The sequence below is a fragment of the Lepidochelys kempii genome, chromosome 26 (assembly GCF_965140265.1).
Source record: "Lepidochelys kempii isolate rLepKem1 chromosome 26, rLepKem1.hap2, whole genome shotgun sequence".
Lineage (NCBI taxonomy): Eukaryota > Metazoa > Chordata > Testudines > Cheloniidae > Lepidochelys > Lepidochelys kempii.
Genome location: NC_133281.1, coordinates 16,356,536 through 16,376,431, shown reverse-complemented (window position 1 = coordinate 16,376,431; position 19,896 = coordinate 16,356,536). Strand labels below are relative to the sequence as shown.

The window sequence follows — 19,896 nt, the reverse complement described above, 5'->3', positions numbered from 1 at the left end:
CATTTTTGTTGCCCTTCGCTGGACTCTCTCCAATTTCTCCACATCCTTGTTGTAGTGTGAGGCCCAAAACTGGACACAGTACTCCAGATGAGGCCTCACCAATGTCGAATAGAGGGGAACGATCACGTCCCTCGATCTGCTGGCAATGCCCCTACACCCCAAAATGCCATTGGCCTTCTTGGCAACAAGGGCACACTGTTGACTCATATCCAGCTTCTCGTCCACTAGGTCCTTCTCTGCAGAACTGCTGCCAAGCCATTCGGTCCCTAGTCTGTAGCGGTGCATTGGATTCTTCCATCCTAAGTGCAGGACTCTGCACTTGTCCTTGTTGAACCTCATCAGATTCCTTTTGGCCCAATCCTCCAATTTGTCTAGGTCCCTCTGTATTCTATCCCTACCCTCCAGCGTATCTACCACTCCTCCCAGTTTAGGGTCATCTGCAAACTTGCTGAGGGTGCAATCCACACCATCCTCCGGATCATTAATGAAGATATTGAACAAAACCAGCCCCAGGACCAATCCTTGATACCGGCTGCCAACTAGACATGGAGCCATTGATCACTACCTGTTGAGCCCGACAATCTAGCAAACTTTCTATCTACCTTGTAGTGCATCCATCCAGCCCATACTTCTTTAACTTGCTGACAAGAATACTGTGGGAGACCGTGTCAAAAGCTTTGCTAAAGTCGAGGAATAACACGTCCACTGCTTTCCCTTCATCCACAGAACCAGTTATCTCATCATAGAAGGCAATTAGATTAGTCAGGCATGACTTTCCCTTGGTGAATCCATGCTGACTGTTCCTGATCACTTTCCTCTCCTCTAAGTGCTTCAGAATTGATTCCTTGAGGACCTGCTTCATGATTTTTCCGGGGACTGAGGTGAGGCTGACTGGCCTGTAGTTCCCAGGATCCTCCTTCTTCCCTTTTTTAAAGATTGGCATTATATTAGCCTTTTTCCAGTCTTCCGGGACTTCCCCTGATTGCCATGAGTTTTCAAAGATAATGGCCAATGTCTCTGCAATCACATCCGCCAGCTCCTTTAGCGCTCTCGGATGCAACACATCCGGCCCCATGGACTTGTGCTCGTGCAGCTTTTCTAAATAGTCCCAAACCACTTCTTCCTTCACAGAGGGCTGGCCACCTCCTCCCCAGGCTGTGCTGCCCAGTGCAGTAGTCTGGGAGCTGACCTTGTTTGTGAAGACGGAGGCAAAAAAAGCATTGAGTACATTAGCTTTTTCCACATCCTCTGTCACTAGGTTGCCTCCCTCATTCAGTAAGGGGCCCACACTTTCCTTGGCTTTCTTCTTGTTGCCAACATACCTGAAGAAACCCTTCTTGTTACTCTTAACATCCCTCGCTAGCTGCAACTCCAGGTGTGATTTAGCCTTCCTGATTTCATTCCTACATGCCCGAGCAATATTTATATACTCATCCCTGGTCATTTGTCCAATCTTCCACTTCTTGTAAGCCTCTTTTTTGTGTTTAAGATCAGCAAGGATTTCACTGTTAAGCCAAGCTGGTCGCCTGCCATATTTACTATTCTTTCTACACATCGGGATGGTTTGTCCCTGTAACCACAATAAGGATTCTTTAAAATACAGCCAGCTCTCCTGGACTCCTTTCCCCCTCATGTTATTCTCCCAGGGGATCCTGCCCATCAGTTCCCTGAGGGAGTCAAAGTCTGCTTTTCTGAAGTCCAGGGTCTGTATTCTGCTGCTTTCCTTTCTTCCTTGTGTCAGGATCCTGAACTCGACCATCTCATGGTCACTGCCTCCCAGAGAGTTTTTGCCTGGGCTTGTTTTAGCCATGAGGACACATTTTCAGCTTCGTAACTATATACATGAAAATACAACCTATAACATTACTATAACAACAATGCTCAGTGCATCATGAGCCTTCTGAAGATGCCTGACATGACAAACTTTGCATTGGATACCACACAATCGTAGTACAAGGATGAACATGGGGATGCAGGGTGCTCCCCCACAAGGTACAGAGTGTCAGAAAAAGCGTAACCTTTCCTTGACTGTTTCGAGCCTCTACACTTAAAGTTTCACTTAGAATCTCTCTCAGAGCTACAAGCTGTGTATTTCATCCTGCTCACTGCACCACTGTGATGGGATCCTTGGGGTACAACCTGGAACTGTGGGATTGCTGGGCCCCCTTACCTCTCCACCCTGGGATGTCTGTCACAAAGCTATGCCAGTGACAAACAGCAAACCCCTCCAGGCAGTGTGATCACTCAGCCATCAGCATGTGGAGATCCACACCCAGCTAAATTACATGAAGGCTCTCCAAGCCAGTCATGAATTATACAGAGAGAGGCACCGGCCAATCACCCAGCCCTGCACCCCAGAAATATACCATCTTACACTGCTCAAGAGTCCCTTGGACAGTGCAAGCTCATCAATTAGTTCACAACTCCTACAAAGGATAGCGATCCTAGAGGCTGAGAGGAAGGGACTGGTGTCCAATATGAGCTCTCCAGCAGAACCCCCAAATCATTCAAATAAGCAATTGGGGGTGCAGAGCAGCTCTGGATCCAGGGGTATGCCAACCCCTGGCCCCTGCCCTCCAGTGGTCCCTGCTGACCTATGTCAGAAGCACAAGGCTGAGAGGGAGATTTTCACTCGATGATAGTAGGAAGTCTCCAGTAAGGCCAAGACAGAGGAGCTGGAATCCCCTCCCCCAGGGGGGCAGGTGCAAGGCAGAGGGACTGTGGTGAAGAGGGAGGATTGGAGGGGAGTTTGACTCTCCCAATCAAGGCACCTGGCTGCTCGCACCTCCCCTGCTCCTGGCCCACACACATGGGGAGATAAATGCAGGTGCTTTGGCCAGGTGTGTGCAGGGTCGTAGCGCTGCACTAGGTGAGTGCCGGATGTCCCCACACTGTTGGAGGGAGAGTCCGGCACAGTGCACCCAGCTGTAAAAGCTGGTGCCAGACACCTCCTCTTGGCAAGCAGCAGCTGTCGAGCTCCTAGCATGACACAGACCAGCCACCATTGACGTGACCGTTGACGTAAGGTATTGCTCAAGTGTCCACCTTTGCATCAACCCAGAAAAATCAATGGGAACCCAGCAAAGGCAGATTATAACCGCTGTGTGTGTTTGTGAGATAGGACAGAGAGCGAGAGAGTGTGTGTGTCTGTGTATGTAAGCCAGAAGCCTGATGCAGTACAGCCCGGAGTGGTAGGACCCTCTGTACCCATCTCCTGAGGCTGTACCTCAATGAGTCAGGACTTGATGAAACGCTGGGCCTATCTGCTGGCTGGCAAGTGCTGCAGCCCTGCCTATGGGGGCGAGAGGCTCCTTGCTGAGCACGGGATGAGACTACTCGTGCTCCGAGGCCTAGCTCGCGTTCTGTCATATCTGTTGCACTGTAACCAGCTGTGAACATCACTCACACTTGCTTTTGTTTGAGTCTCTGTTTTTCCTCATAATACATTTCCTTTTGCTTCACTCTCCTTGGCCTGCAGGGCTGCGTGTGGCCCGGGAGTGGTGGGTGATGGGAAGGCTGCTATGCTGCAGGACGCTATACCTTTGGGAATGGCGGTGCTGGGGTTTTTGTGGGGATCCCATGATCAGTGGCTGGACACTGCAGGGGGCACATTGAAGGAACTCTGGGGCTAGGGTGCAACCAGCAGGGCAAAGGCAGGGCTGGCATGGCCTGGAGGAGAGCGTGTGAGTGGCGGGGAGCTCACTCCCAGCTGGCACAAGCAGCAGAGCCCCTCATGCTGGGGGGAGGCTGCCCTGAGAAGCATCGGAGGGGGTCAGCTGCATCATTCCCAGCTGATTTGGGGCCCTGATCTGTGAGATGCTGAGGCTGCCTGAGCTCCTGTTCTCTCCTGGTTGCGGGTCTGCTCCCCCTCGACCCATCTGGGGCTTCCCACACCTGCACCTCCCTCACTAGGAGTCTAGCGGCCCCTTTCCCAGCTTGCTGCATAGGGCCAATGCTGACCCCCCAGGGCTGGGTGGCAACCCCTCGGCCCCCCAGCATGGTGCCAAGCTGCTCAGCAGCCCTTGGTGGCATGAACTGGGTGGGGGCTGCTCAGGCTGGTGCCCTGGGCCTTTCACCACCATGGAGCCTGGCTCAGAGGGAGTGTGGGCAGGACACCGTGGGCCGCTCCCGGCAGCCTATGGGCCATGCTGCTGGCACCTCTGGCTCCTCTCTCAGCCCCGCAAGCCTGGCTGAAAGAGAGGGAACGGGAAGCAGGACAGAGGGGGGCTGTATTGCTCCCTCCCGCCACGTCTCTTGCTGCCAGGCAGGGTGAATGGCTGTTGCCGTGGCAACAGCAGCTATGCTCCCACTATGCTTCGCTCGCCCTGCAGCAGCGGTTAGCCAGGCAGCCCTGGTTAGCCAGGCAGCCCGAAGGGCGGCTGCTGAGCCTCTGCCTCCTGCCCCACCTCAGCGTAGCCATCAGCTGGGGAGGAGGCAGGAATGCTGTGAAGGACAGCCAGAGGAGAGATGGGCAGCAAGCTGGGGGCACAGGGCGGCTGGGCCCCCCTGCCCTCGGGGCCCATGTTCTTTGAGGGGCTGGGATTAAAACTTCCCCCCGTTCAGTCTCTCACACACCGACACATCATTTTCTTAGTCCACCCCACCCCAGTCTTAATTGGCCCCCCGCCCCGTAGGACAGGCACCATCTCCTGCCTCAGGCAGGAGGCGGTCCTGTGCCATGGCCCTGTGGGAGGAAGGAAGTAGGCGGCGAGCAGGAGGCCAGGAAATGACTCATCCAGGGAGCAGCTCCTTTCCCCTTCCTGAGGGGCTGGAGCAAGGGTCCAGTTTGGCCAGTTGCTGCCCGGGCCCTGCCATTATGTTCCCCGCAGGCTCCAGCACTCACACCCGGCGCTCGAGAGAAGCCAGACTAGTGCAGGAAGCAGCGGGGCCAGGCTGTGCAAGGCTGGGTGTGAGATTATCCCCCCCTGCCTTTTGGCTCCAAGGTCACGGGTCAAAGCCAGCCCAGGCTCAAAGCTGCTGCAATCCCACAGGGGCTCCGTGGCTCCCACAGGATGGGACTCAGTGCACAGACAGACCAAGGAGCGAGGAAGAGGTCAGGGACCTTGGACCAGCCCGGCCACGCGGGCAGGGAGGCATAGGGCTCCCAGAGCATTGTCGGTCCAGGGCTGAATCCTGCTTGGCCTCATGCCGCTGAGACACACTAGAAGGAACCAAAAGTAACAGTTCATGTCTTGGTTAGTGACACCGCTGCCCAGGGTAACTACAGAACTGTCCCCAGCAGAGTGTGACATCTGTCCCTCCCGAGCTGCCCCTGCACCTGAAGCCAGCTCAAGGCTTTTGGTCTTATCCTCCCAAGCCAGGTCCTGCCTCCAGCAGAACTGGCTGCTCCACCCACCACCCTCCCGCAGAATTCTTCCAGGGCAATGCAGCTTCAGGGCAGCCCCAGGGGCGGGGGGTGAGGGGGGAGAGCTGTGTCCGTGGAGGGCTACTGTCTGGGGGACCAGCTACCCGAGGAGCCAGAAGGTGCCTAACCCTCCCACTGAAGCTTCCAAGGGAATGACCTCTTCCGATGACTCTGGTTCATGTAAATGGCTGGACATGCCTCTGAGATCCTACAGGGTGCGAGAAATCCTAGAGGAGGGAAAGAAACTCCCCACCTAGGGGCAGAAGTGCGCAGCACTGCTTGGATTTTGATAGGCTTTCTCTCAGGGCTGCAATATCAGTCCTTCTGTTACTGTCTGCCTGGCTTTTTGGCTGCTTCTGCCTCTTCTCTCAGAGGCACATGCTCCCACCAAACACTGCCAAGCAAAACTTCCTTCACCCACATAGCTCTGAGTCCTCAGCAGACCCATGTGTGCCTTTGTTTTGGGCCACATTTGGGGTGAAGACTGCTATTATCTCATAATGGAGTCGCACTGTCTTGTACACCTATCATAACTGAAGGATGGCAGCTAGACCCCCCCCAGCTTTTATCCTCACGACACCTCTGTGTGGCAGGGCAGAGCTATTGTTCCCATTGTACAGATGGAAAACTGAGGCACAGATACTCAGTGGTATGAACTCACTGGGAGTGGGGCGTCCAATACCTTTGAGGATCTGGGCCTAACTGACCTACCTGAAGTCACACAGTGCAGATTAGGAACCTGAACGCTAGCTCCCTAACCATTGGGCAATCCTTCCTCTCAACTAAGTGCCATGATCTTATGTTCTCCCCCAAGTTTTATGACCTCTATGTCTCCTTTGGTTATTTCTCCATCCTCACTGGTATTCGCAGCCCTGCCCCATCTAGCCAATGCAATTAATGAACGTTCTCTCCACTCTCTTCCAGCTCATTAAAGAAGAGAAGAAATAAAACCAGGTAGGATGCAGGTTCCCGCAGCACCTAACTAAACACCTCCACTCTAACTCAGCACTGTATGGGTCGATCTTTTCGTCATGGGCCCCCAGCTGAATTTTCAATCCCCATTTAACAGAATCCATGCGTAAGAATGCAGGCAACACAATGGTGTCAGTCCATTGTGAAATTCTTCCCAGTCAGGAGTTGTTTGACTGTTCTATTATTTTTAAGCACTTCCATGGCCTATTTCTCATCACTCCTCCGGAAGCTTCTATTATTTCACAAGGGTCAGAAGTTAATTAATAAACAACATTAATAATTAGCACTAAGTCATCGCCAGGATCCTTTTTCTTAGTGGTACCACGTTTGCTTTTATCCCAAGCTCCCGCTACCTTCCTTTTCTAAAATAATCCTCAGGCTGTTGTTTTGCTCTGGCAATTGCCCAGAGATTCATTGATTTATATGTTCCGAGTGTGCCTGCCTCTATTTTATAAGTTCTTCCTGTCCGTCTACTTTCATTTGATGCCATCGGATTTAAGAGTTCAGGGTCTCATTATTAAGTTCACCTCTGGACCTTGGTTATTAAAGGATTTGCTTTCTCTCTATGCCGATGGAATTTCAAAATTCCCTGTTGCTCTAGTTAGCCTTTTGGGTGCCATCTTTATTTTGCCCTGCCTGGCACCATGGTGGCATTTACACCCGTGCCCAAGTCAGACTCCGCCCCACCGTGCAACAGTCTAGTTGCTGCTCAGTGCTGGGAGAAGCAGGCCCGGTATGTTTTCCTTACAAACCTTAGCCAAGAGAATATGTGGACTTAGTAGCCTCTGCACTTCAGGCTGGTTCTTTTGTCAGCTCCAAGCAGCCCCTCCCTGATTCTTCTCTGTGTACTTCTCTCTCTCCAGAATTATTGCGCCATACCATGTGTTCCCCCACTGGCAGATGTTAATATTCCTTCCTGCTACACCTCTCTCACTATCTTCCTTGTCCGGCTGCTGTCAGGGATCTCAGGTAAGCCCAATTCAGATGCTTTGTGAGCTCCCAAAAGCTACTTTGGATTAAGAGTCAAGGATTGAAATATAAAGGGGAAGAGCAGTGGGGGGTCATCTCCCAGGCTGGGAAGGGAGGGGTAGCCAAGCACTGGCACCAGTGCCATGAGCGTGCCCAGCCTCTGCAGAACTAAGCAAAATGCCATGAAAATTGATGCTCCTACCCCGACACAAAAAACCCACAAACCCACATTGCTAGCCCAGCCCTGGGCTTCCCTCCCTGCCCCAGCTCTTCTGGTCCTGACCTGCAGCCCTCCGCGATCCCAGCCCCGGGCTCCCTCTGCACACACAGCTCTGCTGGAGCCCCTGGATCCCAACCCACTGTGCTCTGCTATCCTAGCCCTGGGCTCTCCCACCCCAGGTCTGCCAGTGCCCCTTAAGCCTGACCCGCAGCCCCCTGCTAACCCAGCCCTGCATTTGTCTCCCCACAGTTCTGCCAATCCCGCTGCATCCCAGTGTGCAGCCATTCTTGCCCTAGGCCTTGGCTGAACAGAAACGGACAATTACACCAACCCCCTGGCGTTTGTGGGAAGTTCAGAAACGTCCCTGTGGGGATGACAGCCAGAAAACAGACATATTTTCTCTGAGCAAGGCCACTGCTCAGACCCCTGCACCATGCAGACCCTCAGCTCCCCAGGCACTGCCCACAGCCCTGCCTCTCGCCAGCCAGGTGTCCACTTCTCCTGTCTTTGGGTGTAAGATGGTTCCTGGGCTTTGCCACCCTGGGCCCCTGGCTGCTTTGCCAATGCTCTGCCACCATGTAGTAGCCTTGAGGACGGAATAATTGACACTGGAGCGGTGCAGGTAGCTGCTGGGTCCCTCCTTGTCCCTCTCATCTAATACACTGCCTTTGTCAAAGGTGTCTGTCCCTGCTGCTGGGGACTGGGTGGCCAAACTCCATTCCTAGCCTGGAAACCTGGCTCCAGCCAGTTTGAGAGCAGAGGGGGCTGCCTAGCTGGCGAGGGCTGGGGGTGACCCCTAGTTCTGATGAGGCAAACATGGCCCTAAACCAGGGGGTGCCCAGGTATCCCCCGTCAGGGGTCTGGTCACATTTCCCTGGGGGAGGCTGAGGGGGCACATGAAGCTAATGGGAACCCTGCCATCTCTGCCGACACCAGGGCATGAGCCAGGGGCCGTTCCAGTCGAAGCAAGAGGCTGGGGCTGCAACACACTCAGAGCCGCTGTGAATGGGGCCCCAAGGGGACCCCTCACACACACTGGTTCTGGTACCCTTAGGGAAGTGCCGCCAGGCAGGAGCACAGGCCTGCTGGGGGCCAGGAGACCCCCCACTGCACAGCAGGGAGACAAGAGGCTGACACAAAATGGGGGGTAAGGGGAACAGTCAGCAGTTTGCAGGCTCAGGCCTCCCTGAGGCACACACCTAGGACAAAATCCTAGTGTGTTCAGCCAGCCGGGCCCCGAGGTGAGCTAAGGTGCTGGCTGGGAGCAGCACCCAGCAGCGGGCAGAGCCCTCTGTGCCCAGGGGCAAAGGCTGTATGTGCATTGCTTCCCCCCCCTTGGGGATGTACAGGGGTGGAGGGTTGGGTTCACACAGGGATACCATCCACTCACAGCCCTGACAGGCGCCAAACTCATCACTGCTTGGGTGGGAGCCCAAGGGAGAGGAGGGGGTTGCTGACCCCAGCGCAGTAGTAGGGGCCCTGTGCTGCAGGGGGCGCTCTCCCCATAGCCCCTGCTGACCCCAATGCAGTGGTGGGGTGCTGTGCCTCTAAGCCCTAGGACTGACCACAGCAGCAGGCTGCGGCACTGGGGGATGCTGTGCTGGAATTGCAGAGGGGCAGCCCTGCTCCTGGTCAGGCGCTGGGAAAGGGAAAGGCCCGAGATTTCTGGGCCCAGGGGAAGGAGCCACACGCTGAACCCCCACCCCCCAAATTACCACCAAAGGCAGAGCAGGGCTTGCTGCCTGACATACCCCACTCCCAGGCCACCCCCAATACTGACATGGGGCAAGGCTGTGGTACACCAGGGACACCTAGTGGATGCAGTTTGCATGACTGGTGCCCCCGGGTGTAACCCAGGCCCAGCGGGGGCAATAGGGGGCTTTGCTAGAACTAGCCCTGGGGCTGCATCGCTGCTGCCCGACCCCTAGAGACAGGCCTCCCCAGGGAAAAGAGGCCAGAGGGCTATCACTGCCCCAAGCACAGGGCAATTCCTGGGCCTGAGGAGCACACGGCTGCTCTAACGGGCGCTAGGCTCGGCCCAAAGGACCCTCACGCTTGGACCCCCATCCTGGGCCAAGGGGGGTATTAGCCAAGGTAGGACCCTGGCCCTCTCCCAGGGAGGCTAGATCGTGGAAGCTGGGAGCAAGGAGTGCAGGATCTGAGCTGCCCCCAGGAAGAAGGCGGCAGAGGCAGGACCTGGGCAAGCAGGGGCCACACCCCCTCTGGCTGAGTGGTGAGCCCAGGGGCACTGTACAGGCCTGGAGCCAGAGGATGAACCAGAAGTGCACAGGCCTGGCCCATGGGTACTGTCAGGGCCATTTGATGGGGCCCAGATGGGTGAAGGGCCCAGCAGCAGGCACCATGAGGAATGAGAGGAGGAGCCTCAGCTTTTATTGGGGAAACCAGAGACAAGCTCAGCGCTTAGCTCTTTTTTCTTTAAAACCAAAATAAGTCAGTCTGAGAGCATGTGGGGGGAGGGAGGTGGCAAAGCAATGCCCAGGGGCAACATGGCTTTGCATCGCTGTACGCAGCCTGGCTCTGGCCCAGCGAGATCAGAGCAGCCTTCACCCTTAAGAGGCGTTGCATGTTTCAGTGCCATACGAGCAATAAGCCAGGACGGGGCCTGCAGCCTAGGCCCTGGGCACCTGGCGCAGAAGGCAAAGCAGTTGGGCTCCTGTGGAAATGAGGGAAAAGCTGCTGCGATCCATGAAGGCAAGGGGGATGTTCTCCAACACAGGGACAAGTGAGCAGCATACACAGAGCAGTCTGAAGAGCTCAGGGGAGAGACCTGACTGACAAGGGGCAGCAATGGGTGCTGGATGGCCCAGGAAGGGATGGTTCCCCAGGGCTGGGCTTCAGGAGTCGTCTCAAGAGCACTATCCCGCTACCTAGGCTGGGCTCAGAGCTGAGTGAAAGCCTCGCAGGGTGTAAGCCCCACCCAAGCAGCACAGCTGGCCGTGCTGGGAGAGTGAATGGGCTCCCTAGAGAGGGGCTGGGCGAGGGCAGGTGCTGGGAGCTAGGGAAGGTACCAGGCTAGGAGCTCTGCTCACATGGAGGACAGAGGGGTGCTGGTGGCTCACCTAGAGCAGCTGGGAGCAGGGTGCATCTTGGGGAAATGACTCAAAGCCTCTTGGGCTGAGCAGCAGAGGAAGGGCCCTTGGTTCAGGGTGTTCCCCACCCCCAGCAGGTTTGATGTTGGCTGTTCAAGGAGAAGCAGAGTGCTGCACTCAGCCGCAGTGGGGCTGGGCCATAGGCTTGCACTGCCCCAGCCACGGCTGAGGCTGTCAGGCTCAGGGGCTGCCTGTACTGGGGATGAGGGGCTCCAGCAGAGAAGGCAGGGCGGCCTGGAGGGCAGCAGGCCCAAGACTACAGCCCAGGGCCAGCTGCTGGGTGCGGGCATGTGGCTGGGACTTCCCCTGGGGGGTGCGGAGAGAAGAGCTGGGGGGCAGAAAGACTTGAAGGACTTGCCTGTGCTGTAAGCAGAGCTCTGGAGAGATCCATGCTAGCCCAACACTGGCTCTGCAGCCTTCCAGCACCCACAGTCCCCTTGCTGCAGTGTTTAGAAACAGACCCAGGCTCCATGCAACCCTGGAGATTAATGGTTGGTGGTAGGAAAGCTGTTTAAAGTCAAGTGGCCCCTTCCTCCTGGGGAGAGACAGGCCATAGTAGAGAGTGCTCTGAGGAATCTGCCATTCCTTCTCAGCAGCGCTGTCCCAGGTTCCCCCCTTCACTGGAGCACAGTAGAGTCACGCCAACATCCCTGTCCCTGCACTAGAGACGGCCCTGCCGGGCTCAGCCAAGCAGCAAGCGCCCGTGATTCAGCCAAGGCCCAGTTACCCAGCGCACGGGGCTCTGAAAACCCAACACCGGGTTCCTTTGACAGCAGTTGCGGGGTGGACATGCACTGGGGGCATGAGGGATGTGCCCTGCCCTGGGGTTTGTTAGCAAGGTGGCAGGGATCTGGGGTTACACAGCTGGGAGTGGACTCAGTGGCAGATTAACAGACAGGCCCACAAGACCATGTCCAAGGGTCCCCACCCAAACCATGCCGCTCATCCCCCCGCCCCCTCCCCAGGCCCTTTTTGGCAAAACTGGACATTTGTCAGGATGTCTGGCTCAGGGCTTAAAAAGGGGACTGTCCCAGCCAAAATGGGACACATACTCACTCTAGGCTGTGGTACGGCAGCTCTTAAGGAGCTGAGCTCCGGCCCTTCCAGCTTCCGGCCCATGTCCCTGCCCCCTAGGGCATACTGCCCAGGGCAGGTGGAGGGTCCAGGGCTCCCCACAGTGGCCAGGGCTCCCTGGGCAGCTCTAACCACGGCTCAGCTCTGGCTTTGGGATCCAAATGGTTTTTTGTGCCTAGAGCCTCACTAAATCTTAATCTGACTGAGCGGGCTGCAGTCCCAGGGGCCTGAGGCTATGACCCAAGCACAGCCGGCCAGGAGCGATTGAGGGAGTTAGCCACAGAGGCTCTGATCTTTGGGGAGGAACCGCCACAGGCAGAAGGAAAAAGGAACGTTCTCCTCTTTATGGAGAGCCTAACTGCATCCCCTGCTGTGAGCAGCTTACCTCTGCCGGGGAGAGGCGTGCCTGCAATGTACCTCCTTCTGGCTCTGCCAACCCCACCTGCTCCCCTGAGCCTGATACAGGGCAGCGCAGCCCATCCCCTCTCTGTGGGGCTGCTAAGGACAGAAGTTAGCAAAGGCTGATCGCAGGGCCTCCTCAGCTGGCTGGCACTGGGGGCTTCTGGGGCAGTGTTGGGGTAGAGTTGGCCAGTTTATGGGAGCACAGAGACTGCATCCCCTCAGGGACAGAGCAAGGGGGGGAACGGGGGGGGACACGGGAGTTAAAACCCAAGCATCCTGCAGAGGGATTTTAGTGAAAGGCAACAATCCAGAGCGATGAACAAGGACTCCAGGCACGGGTGTTTAGTTTACAAGGTCTGTAGTTAAGGACGGACACAGGAGGTGAGCAAGAGACAGACAGAGCGTGCTGCAGCAGCCACGTGGGGTCTAGGAGAAGCCCTTGTAGGCATCCAGGTTGAAGGCGATGTCCAGGAAGCGATGGAGCTCAGTCAGGTGGGTCTTCTTGTTGCCAGTGGCTGGTGCAGCAGCTGGGTCGCGGCCGGCGTACCTATGGCAAGGGAGGGAGAAGAAGCAGCTCAGATGAGGGCCAGTGCAGGGACGGGGCATTATGCTGGACTCAGGTCTGGGACAGCTACATACAGGCCTGGTCTAGCAACAGGAAAGCTGGATGGAAGAGAGAGAGGGCCAAGATCTAGTCACCTCGCCTAGAAAGAAATGCTGTATCATGTGCAGACCCCCACTGCCCAAAGCCCAGTGCCCACCAACCAGGGACTAGCCCCGGCTGCCTGCAGCACCCCACCCCTGGTTGTTGGCCACAGCACAGACCCTGTATCAAGCCCTTGTCCCTCACTCAGTTACCATCTTGCGGAGAGTGCCATGAGAGCAACATGCCCACTGAGACCAAGCGGATCTTTCCTCCTTATTAGGTTATACATGAGCCTATGAGTCTTACTGTTTTGCATGAATGCTGTGTGTGCCTCAGTTTCCCTGTATATTGCACCAATGCCTAGGTGGTGGGAATAAGGGTGTGTGACTTTTGCTGAGACCCTCGGGGGCAGGTGAGGAAGCTCCAGCTGCCTGCACATAAAGTGATGGCTGATGCCCTTTGTAACCTGAGACCCAGGAGCGGGAGGAGACCGGAGGACAAAGACCAAGAAGAGGGGCAACAGGTGTGTCAGGGGTCAAGTCACTGGAAGCTGGGCAGTCTCCTGTTTGGGACTTGGACCGGGGGAGTCCAGTGCGTCCGACCTGGGGTCCCCGCAAGATGGATTTGGCTGAAACTCACTGGAAGTGTGCGACTCTTACTGAATGGGGGAGGCAACATAGTGATAGATGATGTGGAAAAAGCTGAAGTACTCAATGCGTTTTTTTGCCTTGGTCTTGACAGACCAGGGTAGCTCCCAGACTGTTGCACTGGGCAACACAGCATGGGGAGTAGGTGAGCAGCCCTCAGTGGTGGAAGAACAGGTTATGGACTATTTAGAAAAGCTGGACATGCAGAAGTCCATGGGTCCAGATCTAATGCATCCAAGGGTGCAGAGGGAGTTGGCTGATGTGATTGCAGAGCCACTGGTCATTATCTTTGAAAATTTGTGGTGACTGGGGGAGGTCCCAGATGATTGGAAAAAATGCAACTCTAGTGCCCATCTTTAAAAAAAGGGAAAAGAGAGAACCTGGGGTACTACAGACTGGTCAGCCTCACTTCAGTCCCTGGCAAAATCATGGAGCAGGTCCTCAAGGAATCCAATTTGAAGCACTTGGAGGGGAGGAAGGAACAGTCAACATGGATTCACCAAGGACACGTCATGCCTGACCAACCTGATCGCCTTCTGTGATGAGATAACTGGGTCTGTGGATATGGGAAAACGGTGGATGTGATACATCTTGACTTTAGCAAAGCTTTTGATATGATCTCCCACAGTATTCTTGCCAACAAGTTAAAGAAGTACGGGTTGGATGAATGGACTATAAGGTGGATAGACAGCTGGCTAGATTGTCGGGCTCAACAGGTTGTGATCAACGGCTCGATGTCTAGTTGGCAGCCGGTATCAAGCGGCGTGCCCCAGGGGTTAGTCCTGGGGCCGGTTTTGTTCAACATCTTTATTAATGATCTGGATGATGGGATTAATTGCATCCTCAGCAAGTTTGCAGATGACACTAAACTGGGGGGAAAAGGTAGATACGATGGAGGGTAGGGATAGTGACCTAGACAAATTGGAGGATTGGGCCAAAAGAAATCTGATGAGGTTCAACAAGGACAAGTGCAGAGTTCTGCACTTAGGACGGAAGAATCCCATGCACTGCTACAGGCTGGGGACCAACTGGCTAAGCCGCAGTTCTGCAGAAAAGGACCTAGGGATTACAGTGGTCAAGAAGCTGGATATGAGTCAGCAGTGTGCCCTTGTTGCCAAGAAGGCCAATGGCATATTGGGCTGTATTAGTGGGAGCATTACCAGCAGATTGAGGGAACTGATTGTTCCCCTCTATTCGGCAATGGTGAGGCCACACCTGGAGTAGTGTGTCCAGTTTTGGTCCCCCCACTACAGAAGGGATGTGGACAAATTGGAGAGAATCCAGCGAAGGGCAACAAAAATGATTAGGAGGCTGGGGCACATGACTTACGAGGAGAGGCTGAGGGAATTGGGGTTATTTAGTCTGCCGAAGAGAGGAGTGAGGGGGGGATTTGATAGCAACCTTCAATTACCTGAAAGGGGGTTCCAAAGAGGATGGAGCTAGGCTGTTCTCAGTGGTAGCAGATGACAAAACAAGAAGCGATGGTCTCAAGTTGCAGTGGGAGAGGTCTAAGTTGGATTTTAGGGAACACTATTTCACTAGGAGGGTGGTGAAGCACTGGAATGGGTTCCCTGGGGAGGTGGTAGAAACTCCATCCTTAGAGGTTTTTAAGGCCCGGCTTGACAAAGCCTTGGCTGGGATGATTTAGTTGGTGTTGGTCCTGCTTTGAGCAGGGGGTTGCACAAGATGACCTCTTGAGGTCTCTTCCAACCCTAATATTCTATGATTCCTGTGCTAACAAGCTCTGTTCTATGCTGCGTTCCTATCAACTAATAAACTTGTGTTACATACTGGCGGAGAGTCACAGCTGGCTGTGGAGCAGGGGTGCAGGGCCCTCTGGCTTCCCCAGGGGTCCTGTCTAGGTGGTCCCACCAAGGGGAAGAATACGGTGTGTGAACAGGGATGCTGAAAGCTCCGAGGTCAGTCCCAGGAAGGCCATAGCCAAGGAGGCTTTTTGCTCTGGACAGCCTGAAGGGAGTTGCGCCACCCCAGAGTCCTGCCTGGCTTCATAAAAAGCAGTTCCAGAGCATCGGGCCTGTGACTCTGTCACACCCACCCAAAAGACTCCACTCCCCAGCGCCACTGTGAGATCTCCATCCCTACTTCCACGCGACATTGAAATCCACTAGGGAGCCAGTGGCCTGAGATATACCACCTGTAGCACCATGCCACACTGCCCACCCGTGGGGAGGTCCTGAGAACAGGACAAGGTGCGGCAGCCTCCCACGGCACTTGCCCGTCACGGTGCAGAGGGATGGCCCTTACCACACGGGTTTGGCACGGTCGATAGTCGTGCGGAGCCGGGGTTTCACGTAGTCGTAGTAGCCCTGGTTCTTGTGCTCCTCCTGGCACCAGGCCAGCTCGGCGTTGGGGTACTTCAGCGCTTCCCTCTGGAGGAGGTCGAAGGGGAACGGGGACAGCTGCAGGGGAATGGGGAGGGCTCAGTTCCACTGGGGCACGCAAGCAGCGGAGGCAGGGTGCAGGCAGCTGCAGCCACTGTTGGGCTGTGCAGTGGGCCATGCAGCCTCCGTGCTCACAGTTCAGCCTGTGCTGTCTCAGCAGCATCTCCCAATCCCTCACGGACACACTTCGAAGCTCTGGGGTCGGCTGGGCTGAGCCTGAACAACCCTTCCAGGCCCAGGAGCTTGTACGGTGGGGAGCACGCTGGGCTGGCCAGCACCACTCCCACCAGCAACAGGCTCTCCCCTGCAAATCTGTACAGATACCTCAGCTCTGCCCTTGCTGCCCACCCAGGGGTGCTGCGCAGCGTCTCCTGGGCTCAGACTGAAGAGACAGGATCGAGCTGGCCCCTCTGTCCGTCCCTTCTCAGGTGTGGTGGTGATGTATTTCTGCCTGCTCTCTGCCCTGAGGCTGGGCCGGGCCATTAAGCAGTGGGAGTGGGGCAAGGGACAGAGCGCTCTATGTCTAATCCAAGACGTGTCTGCTGTGGCTCAAACGCCTCATGGCTCCTGGGGATGTGGAGTAAGCCCAGTGATGAGCTGAAGCAGGGTAGCAGCGGGACTGGCCATTGGCCCCTGGCCTACGTGGAGCCCCCTGTGGTACAGACACGCTCACCTGCTCCACCCTGGTGATGGCCACGTCTGGCTCCATGTCCCGGGCCTTGCGCTCCCGGGTGAGCTCATAGTACACTTTGCCAGTGCAGAAGAGCACCCTCTGGACGCTGCCGGGGTTCTGGGCTGCAGGGCCGCTCTCGGGGATTACGCGCAGGAAGTTCGTGCCTGTAGTGGAGCACAGACAGCAGTCGGGGACACGCCTCGACATCCCAGGGGCCACACGTGGTGGGAGGGGGAATGTTAATGGGGCCAGCTGCGGGCCTGGACCCTGCGGGACTGGCTACGCCTGCAGAAGGACCAGGCTAGCTCAGAGATGGTTAAGGCCTAGAGACCCCACTGAGATTGGGACTCCATTGAGCTGGGGGCTGTGCAGGGAGAGAGACGGGGGAAACAAGCAGTCTGAAGCACACACCGTCCTGGTGCAGTTCTGGACTGTCACACATGTGGACAGGAGCCAGAATTCAGAGACCTGGGAGCAGGGCAGGGTGCTGTAAAGAGGAGAGAGAAACTGCCCTCTTGTGGTATGAACCCTGTTCTGTGTCTCTCCGGTTCACTCGCACCCTTGGACATTGGAAACACCCTTCATACCTGGCAACATATCATCAAAGCTGGAGCGGGCTTCAGGGTGGCGCAGCAGTGACTTTGGAGTGAAGATGATCAGCTGGAAGATCAAGGCAAGGCAATCAGAATGGGCTGGAAATAGCCTTTCTGGCACACAAGCTGCACATTGGAGACTGGATCATCACTACAAGAGCCAGAGCACAGACCCTCCCTCCACACCCCAGTCTCCGGTCAGCTGGTTCCCGCCCAGCCTCTGCCCAGCCCCCTAATTCAAGTGCCATTGATGAACTGTATGTTTAATCCAGGCAGGAATCACAGAAATGTCCTAATTCTCCCATGCCAGCCAGAGAGAAAGACTGAAGCCAAAGGCTGCTCTGGGGCAGGGCAACGTGAAGCAGTGTGCAGAACTCTGGCCCTGCCAGCAGGTCTGGTTGCGTGTTGCTTCCTTTGCACAGCACTCAGGGCTACTTGCTCCTTCTAGCCCTTTCGTTATGGAATAACGTGAAGGTGGCTCAAATGCCACTGCCGAGATAGAAGGACAGGCGTTTCCAGTCTGGGCAGAGCTCAAATGAACCTTGGCAGACATGGTTATTTAATAAGTGCCAGTCACAGAGCCCCAGTGTGCTTGGTAATGTACAGCTCACCTGTACATTACCAATGTACAGGCACAGACTGCCCAGCCTTTAACAGGACTTCCCCATTTATACCTGGCTTTGTACGGCTGTTCCTAATACCGGTGTCTCTTATTAGGCAATAGACCTTTACCAGAGCTTGTTAGTATCTATCCATTAACCAGGTAAAGGACAGAGCACAGAACTGGTCAGACAACTGGGTTTCCCTCCTTCCAAAAGGGGAGTTTTTGGCAAAATATTTCAATCCTGAAATGCCACCGTAGTGCCCTATGGGAGTTGTAGTTCTCTATAGTCAGGGCTCCCTGTTGGACTACATCTCCCATGATGCATCACAATCACCGCTCTTGGGAGAGGAGGCTATGCTCTATGGCAGTCATGTGACTGTAGTGCATCATGGGAAGTGCAGTCTGGCTGGTTTTAGAGTAGCAGCCATGTTAGTCTGTATCAGCAAAAAGAACAGGAGGACTTGTGGTACCTTAGAGACTAACAAATTTATTTGAGCATGAGCTTTCGTGGGCTAAAACCCACTTCACTGAATGCATGCAGTGGAAAATACAGTAGGAAGATACACACACACACACACCATGAAACAATGGGTGTTATCATAACATTAAAAAAACAGTCGGAGAACACTTCAATCTCCCTGGTCACTCAATTACAGACCTAAAAGTTGCAATATTACAACAAAAAAACTTCAAAAACAGACTCCAACGAGAGACTACTGAATTGGAATTAATTTGTAAACTGGACACCATTAACTTAGACTTGAATAAAGACTGGGAGTGGATGGGTCATTACACAAAGTAAAACTATTTCCCCATGTTTATTTTTCCCCCCTACTGTTCCACACACGTTCTTGTCAACTGCTGGAAATGGCCCATCTTGATCATCACTACAAAAGGTTTTTTTTCTCTCCTGCTGGTAATAGCTCACCTTACCTGATCACTCTCGTTACAGTGTGTAAGGTAACACCCATTGTTTCATGTTCTCTGCGTATATATCTCTTCCTATATTTTCCACGGCATGCATCCGATGACGTGGGTTTTAGACCATGAAAGCTTGTGCCCAAATAAATGGGTTCGTCTCTCAGGTGCCAGGAGCCCCCCTGCAGTCTGGCTGGGGGAACCCAGCTCACAGAAGAGAACATGAAGCACCTGAAGAACAAGGCACCTTGGCAGCATTCCAGAATTGAAGTATTTTTGTTTTTGGGTGCTCAGTTTTTTTGTTTTATTTTTGGACAAAAAATTTTATTTTTTTGCATGGAAAGCAAACACATTTTGCAAAAATTTTGGTCAAAATCTCAATTTTCTGCTGAAAAACAGTTTTGGTGGAAAATTTGACTAGCCCTACTGGAGCACTCTAGAAATTAGCTTTAAATCCAGGTCCTAAGCCCTCCCAGCACCAGCACCCATGCCCCCCCCCCCCCCCCCCAAGCATTGGCTTTAACCTAGCACTTGAGCTACAAGACAATGGTGCGTGGCCGGGTCCATACCAGGGCAGTGTCTAGAGCTCACTGACCGGTTTCCGGAACGGGAGGTGTATCTGCCTCCGCAGGACGTGGAAGAAGTTTGCTGGAGTGGAGCAGTTCACAACGATCCAGTTACAGTCGTACAGCTGGCGTACGTCAAAGTCATCGAGTTTCTACAGCATATGAAAAGTAGAAACGGTTTAGACAAAATCGCGAACGTCCCACATTAACAACCTGCATTTATGCCTGCCAGCGGCTCCAATATGAACAGAGACATGCCATGTGAGTCAACTGCAGTACCCCAACATGGGGGCCAAGAGTCTCTCTTGCTCATCACTAGCCCAGGACCAGTGGTTAGCTGAATGCAGCGGCCCTAACCTGCAAGCTCAACCTTAGAGTATTTCAAGCCCAGGCAAATTGGGACAACTTGGCTCTTAAAAGTCAAGTTTAGTTAAGTGTACCTAAAAAGTATGCTTATGAAAGCTTATGCTCAAATAAATTGGTTAGTCTCTAAGGTGCCACAAGTCCTCCTTTTCTTTTTGCGAATACAGACTAACACGGCTGCTACTCTGAAACCTTAGTTAAGTGTGTCACTTTAGTTTTTCCATTTCAACTGAGGTAGGATTTTAGCAGCAGGTATCTCAAAGCCACTGGAGTCCCGATCTATACTCTCCATTGATTTTTCTGCCTAGCAGGGCTTTTAGGACACTGCTCAAGAATAAACACAGCAAATCCTGGGCCAGTGTAACTTTCTAC

The 19,896-nt window shown here is 54.4% G+C and overlaps 1 protein-coding gene across 8 annotated transcripts in view; it reads right to left on the bottom strand.

Annotated features, from left to right (window-relative positions):
• Positions 1–12,453: 12,453 nt before the first annotated feature.
• OGDH (oxoglutarate dehydrogenase) overlaps positions 12,454–19,896 on the bottom strand; it is a 136,166-nt gene continuing 128,723 nt past the window's right edge. For all 8 annotated transcript variants that reach the window (XM_073325334.1, XM_073325336.1, XM_073325332.1 and 5 more), the window contains 5 exons: positions 19,191–19,313; positions 17,068–17,140; positions 16,481–16,644; positions 15,671–15,825; positions 12,454–12,659 (listed from right to left, as the gene is read on the bottom strand). In XM_073325334.1, coding sequence (XP_073181435.1) covers positions 12,539–12,659; positions 15,671–15,825; positions 16,481–16,644; positions 17,068–17,140; positions 19,191–19,313 — 636 coding nt within the window. In that variant the 3' untranslated portion in view covers positions 12,454–12,538. The remainder of the gene's footprint in view (positions 12,660–15,670; positions 15,826–16,480; positions 16,645–17,067; positions 17,141–19,190; positions 19,314–19,896) is intronic.